Source organism: Lagenorhynchus albirostris, chromosome 13, assembly GCF_949774975.1.
Source record: "Lagenorhynchus albirostris chromosome 13, mLagAlb1.1, whole genome shotgun sequence".
In the NCBI taxonomy this organism is placed as follows: domain Eukaryota; kingdom Metazoa; phylum Chordata; class Mammalia; order Artiodactyla; family Delphinidae; genus Lagenorhynchus; species Lagenorhynchus albirostris.
Window position 1 is genome coordinate 2,112,642 of NC_083107.1, and position 19,307 is coordinate 2,131,948.

At 50.8% G+C, this 19,307-nt stretch overlaps 1 protein-coding gene across 5 annotated transcripts in view; it reads right to left on the reverse strand.

Moving 5' to 3' along the window:
- Window positions 1-19,307, reverse strand: part of NCK2 (NCK adaptor protein 2) — a 134,762-nt gene that overhangs the window by 36,028 nt on the left and 79,427 nt on the right. For 3 of the 5 annotated variants that reach the window (XM_060169267.1, XM_060169266.1, XM_060169265.1), the window contains one exon: window positions 2,287-2,528. In XM_060169267.1, coding sequence (XP_060025250.1) covers window positions 2,287-2,512 — 226 coding nt within the window. In that variant the 5' untranslated portion in view covers window positions 2,513-2,528. The remainder of the gene's footprint in view (window positions 1-2,286; window positions 2,529-19,307) is intronic. The other 2 variants (XM_060169268.1, XM_060169269.1) reach the window with 1 other exon arrangement.

The following is a 19,307-nucleotide window of genomic DNA, read 5'->3' on the forward strand; positions in this document are numbered from 1 at the left end:
AGTCTCTAGACTACAAATACTAACTACCACGGATAGATATGGACGTTCAGAACATAGCTTTGTTGGTGTTTTTACATTAAATAACGCTAGGTACCAACGTTTCCAAGGCAGTAATGTGCCTGACGGGGGAGGAGGCCTGGAAAAGGGTGGTCGGTCCACAGAAGAGCAGCAGGTCTCCCCAGCACGGCTCTCGAGGGCCAAGGAGAGCCGAGGGGAGAGGGTTAAAGAGAAGCCAACTTTGATTCTATTTCAGGAAGAGCTTTCTAACAATCTGTGTTCTCCCAAAATGGAACTTGGCTGGCTCTGTGGAAGGAGACGTGTGCCCGCAGAGCTGGGGGGCCATCTGTCGGGGCGGGGGAGCCAGCCTGGCACCCACACGAGGACAGGCTGGCTGAGCCAGGCCCCCCGAGTTCTGAGAGGAGCCCTGGGGACTGACTGCCACTCGTGAAAAACCGAACCCCAGCGCCAGATGTGCCGCAGAGCTCAGCTGTCTTCTCGTTCTAAAGACTGAAGGGAGGGATGACGAGCTGTTCCAGGGAATTGTAGGTAAGTCAGAGGGCTTTTGCTTCGCCTTATTTCACGCCCCAGCATTCCGTTCCATTTCTGGGTGTTTCATTCTTTACTAGAATCTTGAGAATGTAGTTTTGAAAAAGGATAAGAAGACAAAACAAGTCAACAATGTTGAGCATCTCCAAAAAAAGGTACTTTAGTGGGTGAGAAGCTGAAATTGGAAAAAATAAATAAAATTAAGCGCAGGGCACTCCTAAAGTATTTACCTACTCACGCTTCCCGCATTTCTTAGCCACAGTTAATAGAGAGTTATAAGCACAGGACAAAAACGTTTCTTTCAAGTGACATGCTTGGAAAAAACAATAAAGAGGGTCACTTTTGTGAAAAAGAATCAGATTGCTCATGAAAAACGGAATTTCTCCATCATGCAGAATCTACGGTAGCTGGTGTGATTCTCACGCAGGCCAGTGTCTCATTTCTCTCTCCAAGTCGTGAAAATAACCTAACCCACAACACAAAATTACTACCCAATGAATGAAGGCTTCACTTGGTTTTTTTTGTTTGTTTGTTTGTTTGTTTTTTGCGGTACGCGGGCCTCTCACTGTTGCGGCCTCTCCCGTTGCGGAGCGCAGGCTCCGGACGCGCAGGCTCAGCGGCCACGGCTCACGGGCCCAGCCGCTCCGCGGCATGTGGGATCTTCCCGGACCGGGTCACGAACCCGTGTCCCCTGCATCGGCAGGCGGACTCTCAACCACTGCGCCACCAGGGAAGCCCTCTACTTGGTTTTGAAGAGTTAGCGGACCCTTCAAGACTTCAGAAAATGAAAGGTGAATATTTTGCAACACTCATCACATTCAGAGTTTAATTTTCTTTTCAGGTTTCCTGCCTGTTCCCCTCCCTCAAGTGAAACTAATTCTCTTGTTAGAAATAAAAAGGAAAGCCTCCAGGAAATGATAACATTGACCTGTTTCAAGAGCAAACTCTTCCGTGATAACCAGCGGTCCCGGGGGCCACCCACATGGTGCTCACAGAAGGAGGCACTGCTGACCTTCAGGAAGTCACCCTCTCGCATCCTCTGCAGGACGTCCACGCAAAGGCGAGATCGGACACCATCAACTTCAGGGGACTCGGGCTCTTTCCCACGTCCGGACACCAGGGAAGGGAACAGGCACGTGGGAAGAAAGCTGGGCGCCCAGCAGGCCCCCTGCGGGTCACTCTGGCGGCCTCGCATCACACCGCCGCTTGAGTCCCCACCTTAGCTGCCACCGTCCAGGACTGCGCCGTGAAACGCCACCAGTTTAACAGAGGGAAAAAATTCCCCGGGTGCAAAGTACTTTTTTGCCATCTCCTCCTCTATGTGCAAACACCACACACACACAGGACTTCGAGAGAGAAAAAGATTTGATGCGATGACCTGGGCAGACCTGGGGACATGCCCGGAGGTGGTCATTCCATTTCAGGACCCTCCAGAAAGTTGATGCCAGGAGACAGAGACACGCAGGGGGGTCCGAAACACACAGAAAGGCCAGCTCACATAAACCTCCAAACTCGAGAACCTCTAGGAAATGACCAGCCGGATATTTCTGCACTGGATCTCTCAATGTCCAGAGATTTTTTAAAAAGACAAGTAGAAAGATGTCAATATTTAAAACATACCCTTTTTTTTTTCCCTCAAATGCAAATGAAAGCGATGACCTCCACCCCGAGTCCCGCTGAGAAAGCACCAGGGCCCCGCCCTCCAGGCCGGGCCGGGGTCCTGCCGCGCCCGCCACTCACCGAGCGTGTCCTTGAGGTTCTTCACGAGGGAGCCCTTCTTCAGGCTGTTCTTCCTCTCCACGTAGTTGGACGGCACGTAGCCCGTCCTGTTGGCCGCGTTGCGCACCCGCCACCAGGTCTTGGAGTCGTCCAGCAGCCACAGGCGCTCGTTCTTCTTGATGTCCAGCTCCTGGTCCTGCTGCGCCGTGTAGTCCCACTTGGCTATGACGATGACCTCCTCTGTCATCTTTCATGGAGTCCTTCTGCCAGCAAAACATTTGGAGAGGCTCATTAGACACCCGGCCGAGGGCCACGGCTGCTGCATCCACTCGGAAAACGACACCCGGACAGCTTTTATTACGGCTCGGCAACCAGCTGTCTCCAGGGTCTCAAATACTCAACCTTAAGATGACCTCCTTTCAACAAGCTTTAGGATGCTGTTTAGAAACGGTGACCTTATAAAGCGAACCTTAATGTTGCACATGGGGAATTCTGCTTCTCTGCTAAAAACAAACAACAACAACAGAAAACTTGCCAAAAAATTCTAAATAACCGTATCACGATTAAACGTGTTCACTAGATTAAGGAACACCAGATCCTTATAGCTCATATCTTTACATCCATTTTATCAGGATAAGCTGACTTTTATGACCATATTTAATGACCATGACACACCCAAACCGCAACGTGGTATCCTGGATTGGATCCTAGAACATGAAAATTAGTGAAATCCAAGTGAAGCTAGTCAATTGTCTACCACTAAGCAACGTTAATCTCTCACTTTTGACAAATGTCCCTGGTCAGGTAAGACGTTAGCACTAAGGGAAACTGAGTGCGGGGTGTCAGGAATGCTTTGCACTATCTTTGCAGCTTCTTCATAAATATAAAATTATTCCTGGAACTTGAAGCACAGATGTTTAGAGCAGCTTCATTCATAATTGCCAAAATTGGGAAGCCACCAAGATGTCCTTCAGTTGGTGATAGACAAATAAACTGTGGTCCATCCAGATAAGGGAATATTACTCAGTGATAAAACTGGGCTTCCCTGGTGGCGCAGTGGATAAGAATCCACCTGCCAATGCAGGGGACACGGGTTTGAGCCCTGGTCTGGGAAGGTCCCACATTCCGCGGAGCAACTAAGCCCGTGCGCCACAGCTACTGAGCCTGTGCTCTAGAGCCCACGAGCCACAACTACTGAGCCCGCGTGCCACAGCTACTGAAGCCTGCGCGCCTAGAGCCCGTGCTCCGCAACAAGAGAAGCCACTGCAATGAGAAGCCTGTGCACTGCAAGAGAGTAGCCCCCGCTCGCCGCAACTGGAGAAAGCCCGTGCGCAGCGACAAAGACCCAATGCAGCCTAAAATTAAAAAAAATTAAAAAGAAAACAACAAATGAGCTGTGAAGCCACGAAAAGACATGAAGGAACTTCAAATGCACACGACTAAGTGGAAGAAGCCCGTCTGAAAAGGGTGAGACTGTATGATTCTCACAAAGACTCTCTCCTTGACCAAACTTTCGTCAGGCTCCTCTGAATCCTCTTCCCAGACTAGACCTTGACTATTGTATTTCTGTGTCTGTACTTCCATGTCCATTGCTGAGTTGGTTCAGCCAGAATCCTCCACCCTCACCCAGGTGATGTCTGACTGTCCTGGCCTGTTTTCAGGAAGGACCCTGTTAGGTCAGTGCAGCCAGAATCCCCCCTTACCTCTGATGTTTCCTCTTAGTAGTTTTCCATCTGTCTACTCCCCACCCAGCTCCTGGGCTATAGATCCCCACTCTTCCTTCTTGTATGTGGGGTTGAGCCCAATCTCTCTCCCCTATGGCAAAAATCCCTCGGAGTCCTCCCCTGAGGAAAGTCTGCTTAACCGTTCTTTAACAAGTGTCAGTTTTTCTTTAATAATTCCAAGAATATAACATTCTGGAAATGGGAAAACTACAGAGACAAAGATCAGTAGTGGCCAAGGGCACAGGGGAAAGAGGGATGATGAGGTGCAGCACAGGGATTTTTAGGGCAGTGAGACAATTCTGCATAATACTATAGTAGTGGACACATGTCATGACACATTTGTCCAGACCCATAAAACATTCAATACCAAGAGTGAACCGTAATACAAAATTCCTCCAAAATCAAAAGTTTATTAAAACAAACAAAAAAATACAGTACATTGCATACCTAGTTAAGTCAATCCTGGAAGTAATAAATAGCAAAGGTATACCTGAATGGCTGTAACGAATATAGTTATGAGCTATTTTGTAACTTCTTGGGTAGAAGATGGGCATTTTTGCAGCAGAAAAACTCAACATTCAGTCCTTTAAGTGACTAGAAGTTTAATCAAAACTAGGAAGAGATGAATAATGGAAAGACTATTGACTCAGATCCCCTTCTTTTCTGACAGAGAGGAGGTCTCATTATTTATAGGGATGGCTTCAGGAAGACAGAGGGGACCTAGCGCACTGACTCCACAAAAGCATGAATCCCATTTTAAAATAACATGACCCTTGCTGCTAGATGCTAAAGACACTTATAAATAATACATGTTCTCCTCTTTCAGGAATTAACTTCCAAATTTAGAGCTAACAAACCTTTGGGGAAGGAGGAGATGTGTCATAAACCTTAGGCATAATGTACACAATATCTGAGAAGGGTGTTTACACAAATCTCATTTCCAAATTGTAGACAATATTGTTAGCTACTTTCAGAAAATCTCAAGTCCATGCCGTATCTCCCTATATACTGAACTCACTGTCAGGTTAGATTTCTGAAGGTCATGAAGGTCGTTTCTCTTTTTTCAATAATAATGCGAGGGACCAGAGCAGTAATAGGAATGGGCTTCAGAGAATATTTTATTTGAATACCGGGTTTGTCTTAATTACAGTTTCAAAAAGAGATTTGAACAAGAACAGCCCATCACTTAAGACCGGTCAAAACAATTTATAAATTTTCTGCACGACTTAACTACATGAAAAGCAGGTAAGTAAGGCACTGGCTGGGCCTGGTACGTCTCAGTGCACATCGAACAGCACATGGGAGGGAACCTAGAAAATGCTGTGCCCAGCTTCACCCCCATGGGACCCTCGAGGAGCGGGGCCCGAGCATGCACAGTGTGTCACAGGCCCCAGGTCACTCTGACAGCGCCCCTCACAGATGCTCTTCCTGGGTCCGGGGCGTGAACTCAGCGCATAGGCCCCAGGTCACTCTGACAGCCCTCCTCACAGGTGCTCTTCCTGGGTCCGGGGCGTGAACTCAGCACACTGCTCCGTCTGGGGGAGGGCACTGGAGTACACGGGGGCACTCATTCACTCTGCAAACACCCGCCTTTCAGGGAAGTGTGAGCTTTCGGGAGACAGAGGATCACAGATTCAGTGCCTTGCTGAACAACAGAGCCACGGTTTGAGCGCAGGGCTGTGCTCCTGTGCTCACTTCTGGGGTGAGCTGGGGAGGGGGTGAGAACTAGTGTGGGGTCTTTGACAGGCTTAAACCACCCATGAAATCTATGACTCTGGGACAGAAGAAAAATAAATTTCCAAGCACCTAAAAACTGAGCAGCTGTTCCTTGGACATAACAAAGGGCTTTAAACCTGTTGTAATTGACTTATGAAAGCTTCCCATCAGTATAAAAGCTTCAGGAGTCCACCAGATCAACAACCACCTCCCCCAGAGACCACAGCCCCCCGTCAACAACCACCCCACCCAGGGATCACAACCCCCCGTCAACAACCACCACCCCAGGGATCACAGCCCCCCGTCAACAACCACCCCACCCAGGGATCACAACCCCCCGTCAACAACCACCACCCCAGGGATCACAGCCCCCCGTCAACAACCACCCCACCCAGGGATCACAGTCTCCCATCAACAACCACCAAACCCAGGGATCACAGTCTCCGGTCAAAAACCACCTCCCCCAGGGATCACAGCCCCCTGTCAACCACCACCCCACCCAGGGATCACAGCCTTCCATCAACAACCACCACACCCAGGGATCACAGTCCCCGTCAACAACCACCTCCCCCAGGGATCACAGCCCCCATCAACAACCATCCCACCCAGGGATCACAGTCTCCCATCAACAACCACCTCCCCAAGGGATCACAGCCACCCGTCAACAACCACCCCACACCAGGGATCACAGCCTTCCATCAACACAACCCCATACCAGGGATCAGAGTACCCGGTCAACAACCACCTCCCCAAGGGATCACAGCCTCCCGTCAACAACCACCCCACCCAGGGATCACAGCCCCTGGTCAACAACCACCCCACCCAGGGATCACAGCCCCCGGTCAACAACCACCCCACCCAGAGATCACAGCCTCCCGTCAACAACCACCCCACCCAGGGATCACAGCCCCCCGTCAACAACCACCACACCCAGGGATCACAGCCCCCCGTCAACAACCACCTCCCCAAGGGATCACAGCCTCCCGTCAACAACCACCCCACCCAGGGAGCACAGCCCCCGGTCAACAACCACCCCACCCAGGGATCACAGCCCCCCGTCAACAACCACCACACCCAGGGATCACAGTCTCCCGTCAACAACCACCTCCCCAAGGGATCACAGCCTCCCGTCAACAACCACCCCACCCAGGGATCACAGCCCCCCCGTCAACAACCACCACACCCAGGGATCACAGCCCCCCGTCAACAACCACCTCCCCAAGGGATCACAGCCCCCCGTCAACAACCACCCCACCCAGGGATCACAGCCCCCCGTCAACAACCACCACACCCAGGGATCACAGCCCCCCGTCAACAACCACCTCCCCAAGGGATCACAGCCTCCCGTCAACAACCACCCCACCCAGGGATCACAGCCCCCCGTCAACAACCACCACACCCAGGGATCACAGCCTCCCGTCAACAACCACCTCCCCAAGGGATCACAGCCTCCCGTCAACAACCACCCCACCCAGGGATCACAGCCCCCCGTCAACAACCACCACACCCAGGGATCACAGCCCCCCGTCAACAACCACCTCCCCAAGGGATCACAGCCTCCCGTCAACAACCACCCCACCCAGGGATCACAGCCCCCCGTCAACAACCACCACACCCAGGGATCACAGTCTCCCGTCAACAACCACCTCCCCAAGGGATCACAGCCTCCCGTCAACAACCACCCCACCCAGGGATCACAGCCCCCCGTCAACAACCATCTCACCCAGGGATCACAGCCCCCCGTCAACAACCATCTCACCCAGGGATCACAGCCCCCCCGTCAACAACCACCCCAGCCAGGGATCACAGTCTCCCGTCAACAACCACCTCCCCCAGGGACCACAGTCTGCCATCAATAACCACGTCACCTCAGCGAAGGCTGCCAACCACCAAGCTCTATCCCAGCACCTCTGAAGGCCAGCCAATGAGGACGCCTCACTCGAGTACAGTCCACCAATCAACAACCTGCTCACTTCAATGCTTCGCATATCAGCCAATCAACAGCTGTCCCGTTGTCCTAAGCAGCACCCGCAGTTAAGGGGCAACCAATCCTTGAGAACTTCCGCCTCAGATACTCAGCAGATACCGACCTGGGGGTCCGCAAAGCTTCCTGAGCCGGGCTGGGTGGGGGCCGAGCGGGCAGCCAGCGTCCTGCGTGAGGGCGGATGCGGTCAGCGTCCCTTAGGGCCCCGCTGTGGACCAGGAGAGGAGAGCCGCGTGGACGGGGACACGGGCTGGGGACTGCACGACCCGGTGGTTGAGGGAGGGACAGGATGTGAGGGCCCAGGGCTAAGGAGGAGGAGTAAGTGACTCCGGAAGTGCCTTAGAATAAAACCGTGCATGCTTTCTCTCCTGCTTGTGGCCAGTCAGCGCACAGGAGCAGGTGCAGCAAGACCCCCGCCCCGCAGCACCCGGGCCCCAGACCCCACGGCCTCCCCTCGGACGCCCATCCTGGAGGGAGCCGTGCGGGAGGCGAGAGTTGGGGGCTCCACACGAGGCCCCGGGAAACTGCTCCAGGAGCCCAGCCGGAGCGGTTCCTTTCAGTCACGAGCACTTTGCTATGAGCGTAGGACGGACTGCAATAGGAAAAGGCTGGAGCTGAAACAAGATTATTCCACAACAGAAAGGAGAGTACAACTGACTTAAATTCCTAATATGGAAAAGCTGTAACAGAGGAAAGTCTGAAAAAGTACATTCTGACTACTGAAACTTTAAGTCAGAAATGGGATTCTGATTTAGTCTAAGAATCACAGAGGTCACATGCAAAGCATAAAGCACGTTTAAACCCCAGCTTGGGCAGTTCAAGAAAATCTAATTTTTGCCTTCATTAACTAAGCTAGTTATCACCCACCTAAAGACAACAGAAGGAAGAGCCACGAATTTAATATTTTATAGCCAGATCATGTCTCATGTCATGTGACCAGTTTGCAATAGAGCTTAGCAAGAACCCCATGTTATACCGAATAAAAGAAATTCTCAGAAAACCTAACATGATAAGCTACTTTTCCAAGTCTTAGATGGAAGTAGATTTTTTTAAAAAACCCAAACAGACTAGAATAGCTATAAAAACTTTCTCGGCCCAGTAGTTGTCACTTAACTCCTAAAATAATATCAATCCTATTCTGGGACTCTCTTTCTAAAAAGGATCCCCGTAACTGCGTCCTGCCGGTTTATGACTGGGTTACATAATCCTCCTAATAGCCAACACCCCAAAATGCTCACAGGGACTTCCCAAGGGGTCACGGGGACCAAGTTGAACCACTCGGTCATAACTGCAAACAGAAAACATTAGTCAAGAATCTGGGATTCGACGCTTAGCTGAGCCATCTGTGCGTCCTCCTCGGCCTTCAGCTTATTCTGTAAAATGGGAACAGCAATATTTGCCTCGCCTCAGAAGATACGTTGGATGCTCGCAAGCAGCCTGAGAATGTCGTGTTTAAGGGGTCGGGGTTTTGTGTCATATGGGCCGGGGTTAGAGTCCTCTGTGCACCTTAGCCCAGCTGCCCTTCTGTCACATGAGGTAAGAACAGCACCTCACCTGGGAGCTTGTGAAGACAGCTCCGAGCCCCCTGCCCACACAGAGAGACTCAGAACGGGAACCACAGTCAGAAAGAAAGTGCTGTGTGCACTGCAGCACACGTGGTCAGTGTAGGGGGCGGGGCGGGGGTTGGTCCAGTCCTAGTGGCCCCTCCCCCCCTTCCTTCCTTCCTTCCGTCAGGCTCTCCTGAGCAGCAGATATGCTTCCAGGGCACCAGGGTTCCCTGGAGAGTGTACAGACCCAGGGTCTACTCTCTTGTGATTCAAGCCCCAGGCACAGAAGCACCTCTCCAGAGACCCCTCCCCTTCCCTCCCCATCTAAGTGCCACTGTCCAGGGTCTCCTCCCCAGAGGTCATCAGTGTACGACCTACGGCTGTCCTTTCCCGAGAGCACTTGCATCACCTGAGGTTACCTGTTCACTGTGTGGGACACCCTGTTATGTGCTGACAGTGGCTGCTGAGGCTTCAGCCGCCCGGTTTAATGGGGAGGTGAAGGAAAGGGCGACTGATGACTCAAAGTGAATGTATTCAATACATCTGCCTCATTCATCCTTCTACGGACTGACCAATCTAGCTGGCCTCAGAGAAGACCAGGGTCATACGGCTTTAAAAAGCTGCCAATCCCACTGTATAATAGAAACCTTACATGGATGGAATACGATTTATTGAATTCAATTCAAAACAGAGACAGAGAACAGGTGTAACATTTTACCTCTAGGATGTTAACTCGGAATTTCAGAAAAATACCTGTGTGTACACATGGATACAGACATATCAAAATATAGAGCTATGAGCAAATAACTGGTTTAGAGAAGAACCAGGTAAGAAAAGAGACTGACTACACGGGAAAAAAAAAAGTCAAACTTGCCGTGATTTTCAACATACAGTCTGAATTACTCCAATAATACAATCTACTTCAAGATGAGTCGAGGATTTTTCTTTGTACCGTCTCATGCCTTTGAGGCAGTCAACCAATTATTATGGAAACTCACTCAAACAGAGGTTTTCTGTAGATGCAGTTGGAAGAGTAATAGCCCAGCCCCCCAAAGAGGTCCACATCCTCCTACCTGGAACCTGTGAATATGTCAGGCTACACGGCATAGGGGAATTAAGGTCAGCTCATCTTGAGGGAGTATCCCGGGGGGCCCGGAGTGACCACAGAGCCCCCATGAGTCGGAAAGGAGACAGAAGAGTCAAGGAGGGACCTGCCAGGACGAGGGCAGCCCCTAGCAGCTGGAAGAAGCAAGGAACAGGCCCTCCCCTGGAGCCTCCAGGAAGTACGAGGCCCTGTGCGACCTGGGTGGGACTTGTGACCTCCAGAGCTGGGAGAGAATACAGCAGCCGCAGAAAACCAACGCAGTGAGCAACTGTGCCAAGGTCAGTCCAAACAAGGAACACTTTCTATGTTTTCCCTCATTTCTCACCGTGGTTTCCTCCCTTGGTTCTTATTTGCAAACACTTCAAGAGAGTACACTTGCATTAAGGAGACCCACTCAAAGAAAGTCTCAGAAGCAGCTTTAAAAGATCTTATAAATTCTTGATTGAAGTTTCAGGTCGTGTTGTAGATAAAAGACTTTACAGAGGCCAACGAATTTGACAGGAGTTGGCAGGAACCTGTGGTGTCCTGGGGGGGACAGAAAGGTCAGTTGGTGGCTTTGTACAAGCAGTATCACTGATTACAGCTGATACGCTTCAACTTTAAGTAGGACACAATGTGGAATCTCACGGCTGTTTCAACTCTCGGCAAGTTAATTAACCTGTGACAGGGTCAAGGTCTTACCACTTCCCTGAGGCACAAAAATATACCACGTATAAAAGAGAAAATAAACAACAGAGCAGGCTTGGCACTCCATCACAGGAGGAGCCGCCAACTCCCCTCGTGCCCGCTGGGCTGCTTCCTAAGTGTGAGCTCATCCGAGGTCTACAGACACCCTCTGAAACAGAGAGGATCTATACACATACTGAATGACTGATGGAACTGGGGCTTCGAGATATCAAATAACTCGTCCAAATCCACAGGCTAGAAAGTGCCTGTGCTGGGATTCAAACCCATGAGAACTGTCTCATCCCAAAGCCTGAACAAAAAAAGATAAACTTCCTCTTGCAGCTGGTAGAGTCCTGGGTAGCAGAATTTTGCAGCAAGGCCCAAAAAAAGAAATCCCAAGGGTAAGGCGGGTGCCAATAAACAAAAACTGAGTTTCAATTTCATTTTGATAAATTTCATCAGTGAAAACACCTGCGGGAAAGAGCAGTAGTTCCTGACCTTCCAGGTCTGATCTGGGAAGAGCCTCGCTGGTGTTGTAACGTTTTACTTGAGGAGAGGGCAAGCAAGCCCAGCCCAAGTTGAAGGGTAAACTTTCCCGATTTCAAAACACAGGGTCAGGGCTTCCCTGGTGGCGCAGTGGTTGAGAGTCCGCCTGCCGATGCAGGGGACACGGGTTCGTGCCCCGGTCCGGGAAGATCCCACATGCCGCGGAGCGGCTGGGCCCGTGAGCCATGGCCGCTGAGCCTGCGCGTCCGGAGCCTGTGCTCCGCAACGGGAGAGGCCACAACAGTGAGAGGCCCGTGTACCCGCAAACAAAACAAAACAAACAAACAAAAAACACAAGGTCAAAGAGTTCCATTCCTCACGCCCTTCCCTCTGGGGGTGTGCGGGGGGCGGGGAAGCCCATCTCTCCTGCTGTCACCTGTCTTGCTGCCACCCTGAGCAGAGGCCTTCTTCCTGCAGCCGCTCCTGCTGGGCGTGGCTGACCAGTACAGGGCAGAGGCTTCTGAGTCTCTAAGACCCCAGCGACCTTTGCTCTGTGGTTTACTCTGGAGAAGGTCTTTTTATGATTTTTCTAACTCTGTTGGATCACAGTCAAAGGCTGTGGCCTGTACAGTCTCGGTCTTTGAGTCTGGAAAGGTCTCCTCTGTGGGCACCGATGGGAGCCATTCCTGGGAATGTTCCTCTCTGGTCGGAGGAGGCCAGGAATGGGAGATCCAGGCTCAGCACCTACCAGTGAGCGACCCTGGGGGGAAGCTGCTTAACCTCCGACCTCCGTTTTTGTCTGCAGACATCAGGATGAAATGAGACAATCACAGGAAGTACCCGATACCTGGTCAGTGCTGGATAAATGTTAGACATCCCCGCTCTACCTGTGTCTATGTGACGCCCAGTGGCAGGTCTCACTGGACCATAATTCTATTTATGATTTTTTGAGGAAGCACCATATCACCTGCACCAGTTTGCACTCCCACCAGCAGTGCACAGGGTTCCAGTTTCTCCACACCCTCACCAACACTTGTCGTTCTGCTTTTTGGTAGCAGACATTCTACTGGGTGTGATGAGGTACACAAAATTTCCTAAATGAACTTTCTTGAACAGGATTTGTTAGTGGATGGCAATTCTCAATCAAGACCAAATTTTATACTTTTATTATAAATCTAGGGTTTCTGCTGCACCCTCTCCCCATCTTTTATAAAGTGAATTTCTACCGTTAATTCATCCTTACTGCCAGGATCAGCGCTTCCCTCCCGCCCCAAATTAAATCACGTTAGAAAAATACCTTAAAACGTGAGTCAGTATTCAAGAGACAATCACCCAGCAACTCATTTTACTATGTGAAATGCCTGGACAAAACCAGTATTCCAGAGACTAGCCTGTAAGTCAATACAACTCACTAGCACCTAGGAAATTTTACAGAAGAAATAGGACTGGGGACTCTGTTGTTTCAGCTAGAATCTGGGAAATACTATTTTTCCACATAATTTACTGCTCAAGCCATGGAGTTCCTATTCTGCTAACTTTTGCTAACCTCTCTCAATTTCCTCCTGGGTGTCTTAGACATTCATCACACTGGGAAGAAGGTCACGAACATTAGGTAACAGCCAAGCACCATCATTTTGGAGAATCACAGTCAATTTAATAAGCCAATTTTATTTTATGGTATTAATTGTAAAACAAATGAAAGTCCATAAAACTGCACTGCACTTGGAATCAACACTGCCTTACACCAACCTGGAAGACATCACAGTTAATGGAGTGATGGGGAAAACACCAGCAGTGGGAAGATGTCCCCAAAAGTCAGAGTCACAGAGACAGAGCAGAAGAGTGGCTGCCAGGGGCTGGGGGGAGGGAGAAACAGGGAGAGGTTGGTAAAAGGGTACAGTAGAAGCTTTCAGCTATAAATGAATAAGCTCTGAGGACCTAATGTAAAACATGGTGACTACAGTTGATGACGCTGTACTGTATAATAGAAACTTGCTGAGAGAGTAGAACTTCAATGTTCTCACCAAAAAAAGATAAACATGTGAGGTGACAGATGTGCTAATTAACTAGATGGGGAGAATACTTTCCCAATGTATACCTATATCAAATCACCACCATGTACACTTTAAATACCTTACAATTTTGTCAATTATACCTTGATAAGGCTGAAATTTTAAAAAGAAAAAAAAGGAAAAATACCCATTTTTGAAAATGGACATTGATATCTTTGGTGAAACCTGACCTTCCTCTAAAACGTCAAGAGAGCATGAAGTATTTTCAGACAATGCATACCACTACTCCCGAAGTAAACCAACAGCCCTCTGTCACTGTATTTAGGGGTTTGCCATTTTTTTCCACAACCATGAGAGTAGTTGTAACTTCTATAACGTAAACACCTGGTTCATAAACATATCAAAGTATAAATGTCATGCGCTTCCTTGAATCACGCTAATGAATTCAGCTACACTATTGGATACCTGACCTTTCCTGGCTACCTTATTATTCAGGATTCTCTGCCTAATTACGAAACATACAAGGGTAAAAGAAGCAGAGAGATTTACAAAACACACTCCCTGTGATCTGGGTCTCCTAGCGCTCAAATACGACTAAGCTGTCACAGTCATTTTAGTTCTTCAGATGTATGTGGTTTACGCCCACATTCCTACACATTCTGGTTTAGATTTTCCTATTTAACGGGAAAGGTAATTACAGAAAGCCCCTCTGTTCCTCACTCTGGGGACAAGGACCCGCACCCATCATGCTCAGCAGGGCAGGGACCCAGTTCCTGAGAAGGGACTTGAGCTACTCTGGTTTAATTACTAAACAGACACCTCTACAAATTCCAGAGAGATAAACGCTAACATTTATCCCAAATGTACGCTTCTTTTAAGGAAATCTTCCCTATCGTTCAAGAAAACAATGAGGAAATAAAGATTTCTAGCATCTGTACGCGATTTTTTAAAATAAATTTTATTTTTTAGAACTGTTTAGTTTCCCCTATTATTAACACCTTCCATTACTACGATACATTTGTTACAATTAATAAACCAATATCGATACGCTAACTGGAGTCCACAGTTTACTCAGGCCTCCTAAGGTGTTTCCCTAATGTCTTTTTCTGTCCCAGGATCCCATCCGGGACACCACCTTGCCTTGACTCGTCACGTCTCCCGAAGCCTCCTCTCTGCGTGACAGTTTTGCAGACTTCCCTTGTTCTGATGACCCTCCGTTTCTGAGGAGGGCCAGGCAGGTGTTCTGCACGCTGTCCCTCGTGTGGAATCTGTCTGATGTCTTTCTCCCCACAAGGGCTGGGCTCTGGGCTCTGGGGAGGAGACCACAGAGGTGAAAGCCCACAGTCCCTGCGTTGTCTCGGGGTGCCTGCTGTCACTGTGACTGCCCCCTGGGCTGCCCCCGTCACCTGGCTGAGTCCTGACTGTCCGTTTCCCCCTGCAAAGTCCTTCTTCTCCTCTTCCCCCCACCCCGTGCTTTGGGGAAGGAGGCTCTGAGCACAGCCCACGGTTGCCGTGGGGGTGACGCTCCACCTCCTTGATGGCCAGGATCTGCAGAAATTATCTGGGATTCTGCCTGGGAGATCTGCCTCTTCCTCCCCATTTTTAGATTTATTCCATCATTTATTCATATTAGTATAAACGTATTTATTTTATACTTTGAGCTACAACCAATACTTCTTATTTATTTTGTTGCTCAAATTGTGCTAACTTTGGCTACTGGGAGCTCTTTTCGTTGGCTCCTGTGTCCCCGTGACATACCCTGTCATTGCAAGTGTGTGTCTGTGTGCGTGAGTTTGTGTGAGTCTGTGTGTGTTTGTGTGTCTGTGTGAATTTGTGTGTGTGTCTGTATGTCTGTGTATGTGTGGTGAATTTGTGTGAGTTTGTGTGTGTGTGTATGTGTGTCTGTATGTGTATTTGTGTGTGTGTGTTTGTATGTCTGTTTTTGTATGTTTGTATGTGAGTTTGTGTGTCTGTGTTTTTATGTGTATGTGAGTTTGTGTGTCCATGTTTTTGTATGTGTGTATGTGTGAGTTTGTGTGTTTTTGTGTGTGTGTATGTGAGTTTGTGTGTGCGTTTTTGTATGTGTGTCTGTGTGTGAGTTTGTGTGTGTGTTTGTATGTATGTCTGTGTGTGTCTGTGTCTGTGCGTGCACATGTGCGTGCGCGTGTGCTCTGAGCACATCCTGACTTTCTGGCGCCGTGAGCTACTCCAGCTCACCTTGTGTACCTGCCGCCCCGGTCTCGGGACCAATACGGCAGATTTTACTGGAACCAGCAGGACCTACATCCCACTTCTTGTGTGTGTTACACACAGAGCTCTCCTGCGCTGACTCCAGTCCAGCTCCTGGGTGTTGTTGAAAGGAAAGAAGCTCTTGTGAGTGATGGGATCTGACTTGTTTTCCACGCGCCTTCCCTCCCACCACATGATGCTTTTAAGTGACACCTTCCACTGGGTCCCCACCCTGCTCTTCACAGCATCTGCTTCTCCAGGTTCGGCGCCATCAGCCCCTCGCTAACCTGCCCCGCACCGGCCAGGCTGCCCTGGTTCCACCTGCGGTCTTTGCTGTATGTACTTCAGCTCCTCCAAGCATAATCCTTTACCCTCGACTTAGCGGAGCCAGGACGCGGTAACACGTCAGGAGCATTTGCAGCGATGTCCGTGCGCACGTGCAGGAAACTCTGGTGGCACCCACTCCCCACCAGCTCCAGGGCAACCGATCGATCGTGCGAGAGACGCACCCGCCCCCCGGCCCACGTCCTGCCGTCCTGTGTCTGACGCCGGCTCGAGGGAGCCTGGTGCTGCCTGGCAAGCCACGCCCACGTCCTCCGTGAACGCCCTCCCCGGTGAGGGCCGTTCCAGACCTTCCTTCTCCGCCCTTGAGCACCGCCTCCCACTCCGGCTGTGGAGCTGGTGAATGACCTTGCCTCTTCCTTCGCTGAGGAAGCAGAAGCCATCGGGGGTCCCAGGGCTGCAGGCGCCTCTGTCCCTCCGGTCCCCGGGTGACCGTCGGGGGCCACCTCCTCCATGTTGGACCCCACCCACCCCCTCTTCCCGAAGGATCGGCTCCTCTGGTCATTGCCCCTTCTCTCCACCGTGGCATGAGTACTCCTCTCTCTTCTGGGTCATCTTTCCTGCCCGCTGACGGCGGACACGGCCCATGAGCCCGTCGGGGGGAGCCGCCCTTCACTCGGCTGCCTGGGGTCACGCAGCCCTGCTTTGCCTCCTGCCTTGTCTCTTACTGGCCCCTCCTCGTGTTTCTGACCCAGAGATGCAGCAGCCAGGCCTTGATCCTCTCACCCCTGTCTCTACCCAAGCTACTCCCAAACGCGGCCTCCAGCCCGGCTCCCCTCCAGATGCCGCCTGCTACCCCGTCTCAGCGACACCTCCACGTGGACGCCCCACTGCCCTCCAGACTCATCCAGACAGAGCTCGTCACCATCCACACCGAACCAAAACCAAAAGAAAACCAATCACATGAACAGCAACCACAAAATCCCACCCCCCGTCTCCCCAGGTCCCCTCTGAGTATACGAACGTGAGACGACCATTCACCCAGGTGCCCGTCAGGGCAAGAATCCTAGCACATCCCACAGAACGTGGTGTCCCCATCCATTTCATCAGCAAACCCCAGAGGCTCGCCTTCAAAATCCATCTCAGATGCGACCAGCGCTGGCCCTGCCACCGCCCAGCTCCAAGCCAGCAGCAGCAGGGCCCGGACAAGGCAGCCTTCTCCTCCCCGGTCCGTCCCCACCCTCTGGTCTGACTCCCCAGCAGCAGCCTGTGGTACCTGCAAACAGACAGTGGGCTGGGCCTCCTCCGTTGAAGCCCCGCCATCCCTTCCCGTCACACCAGAACACAACCCGAAACCACTGCCAACGCCAGCTCTTCCCCCAGGCCCGCACGCCCTGCTCCCTGGCATCTCCCTCCCTCTCACGTCCACATCCCACCCCTGATGACACCCAAGCCTCCGCCCAGCCCCACGGCCCCAGCTCATCTAGAAGAGCTGCTGCATCCCCCCTGCCGCCCCCGCCTGACAATTTCCCTGCTCTGCTTTCTCTCTTCCTGGCACTGACGGGGGACTTCACACATATTTTTGGCTGTTTTCTCGCTGAGTGGGACTCCTTGCAGACAAGGATTCTGTCTCCGCGCAAACCGAGCGCTTAGAAGTGCCTGAGCCCGTGCACCCAGCAAGCGCTTGAAGGCGTGCGTGGACGCTCTGCAGCTGTGCGAGCTCCACCCCCAGACCCCCCGGTGGACACAAGACACTGAGATGCTGCCTCGGCCCTGGTTTGCGGTTGGATTCAAATTTAAGAAACTTCGTTTAGAACAGTCTCACCTTTGGATACCGTCATTCGTTACTCTGTGTAATACGGGCTCTTCACTCACGAGGGAAGCCATGGAAGAATTCCAGTTGAAAATTTAAATTTTATGTCGTGCAGCTACTTTGAATAAAACGGGGGAAGAAAAAAACAAGAACACCCCCCCCAAAAAAAACGGGGGAAGTACATGGAATATACATAAATATTCATGAAATACAGATCAATAAGGAAGGGTGAATCTTCCAACTTTTTCTGACAGCTGGTGAGAGCAGCAGCAGAAAAGCGAAGATGAAAGTTTAGCACAGCTCATTAGGCTACTGAGAAGGTACCGTCTCAGACTCAGACCTGGCAAACATCGGTGAAGTCCTGTCAATAAAATTCCGGCATTTCAAAACCTTGCATCTATCTGTATCAGCCCCCAAATTTAAAACTAGGTTGTTGAACACTGAAACAACACAAAATATATATAAAACCCTTCCGGCAGAATTATAAGAATACAAGACGCCCTTCTATAAGCAAGCATTAACGCCTATAAACAGCGGTGTGCCATTTGTGCCATGGCTGGTACAGTAGAAGACTCTGTTCAAAGAAGTGTGGATTCTCAAGTGAGAACTATCAATCTTCATAGATCAAAATATGATGAAATATACTTGTAACGAAACCAGTACCTATAATAACAAAGGACTGGTACCTAGAATACATAAAGAGTCCTGCAATTCACGAAGAAACAGGCCCACAACTCAATTGAAAGCAAGTGAACACCAAGTCATTGCCCAGAAGGACAGCACAGATGATGAATCAACACAGAAAAAGCCGCACCTCGTCCATGATCTGATCTGACAGCGAGATGCCTTTTTATGCTAGATGGACAGAAATGGACCAGGTGATGGCGTGAGTGTCAGGGAGGCGGGGGGCGGGCAGTGGGAGTCCTCGTTTTCTGCCAAGACAGGAACACGGCAGCCCTGCCCGGGAAGACAACGTGGGGTCATCTGGTAAAGCGGGGCGCTGACACAGCACACGGGAAGCATCTCCACGCAGAGAAACTCTGCGCTGGGTCGGGGGGCCTGCAAGCTGCATGCAGAGCAGCCCTGCTTACGTCAGTTAAAGAGGGGCCGTAAATGAGAATAGAGGAGAAAGGAGCAAAAAGGCAATGGGTGGCCGAGTAAGTCAACCAATGGGGGAGAAGACCGGCTTCCCCAGGAGAATTCCAGGAAGTGACATGGGCGTCACGCCCACCCTCAGGGCGGGCTGCGCCCGCAGACGCTCTCCCAGAGAGGACAAGCTAGGAGCGGACAGGGGACAGCTGACAGCCACGCCAACTCACCGACAGGTCAGATGCCCTGCGGTGAAGACGGCACTTCACCTCCGCGGCCCTCCCACCAAAGACACGCTATCCCAGTCCAACGAGGAGAAAAAGAGCAGACAAATGCCACCCGCGGGGCACCCAACACGTCCTCCTCAAAACTGCCACGGTCAGCTCATA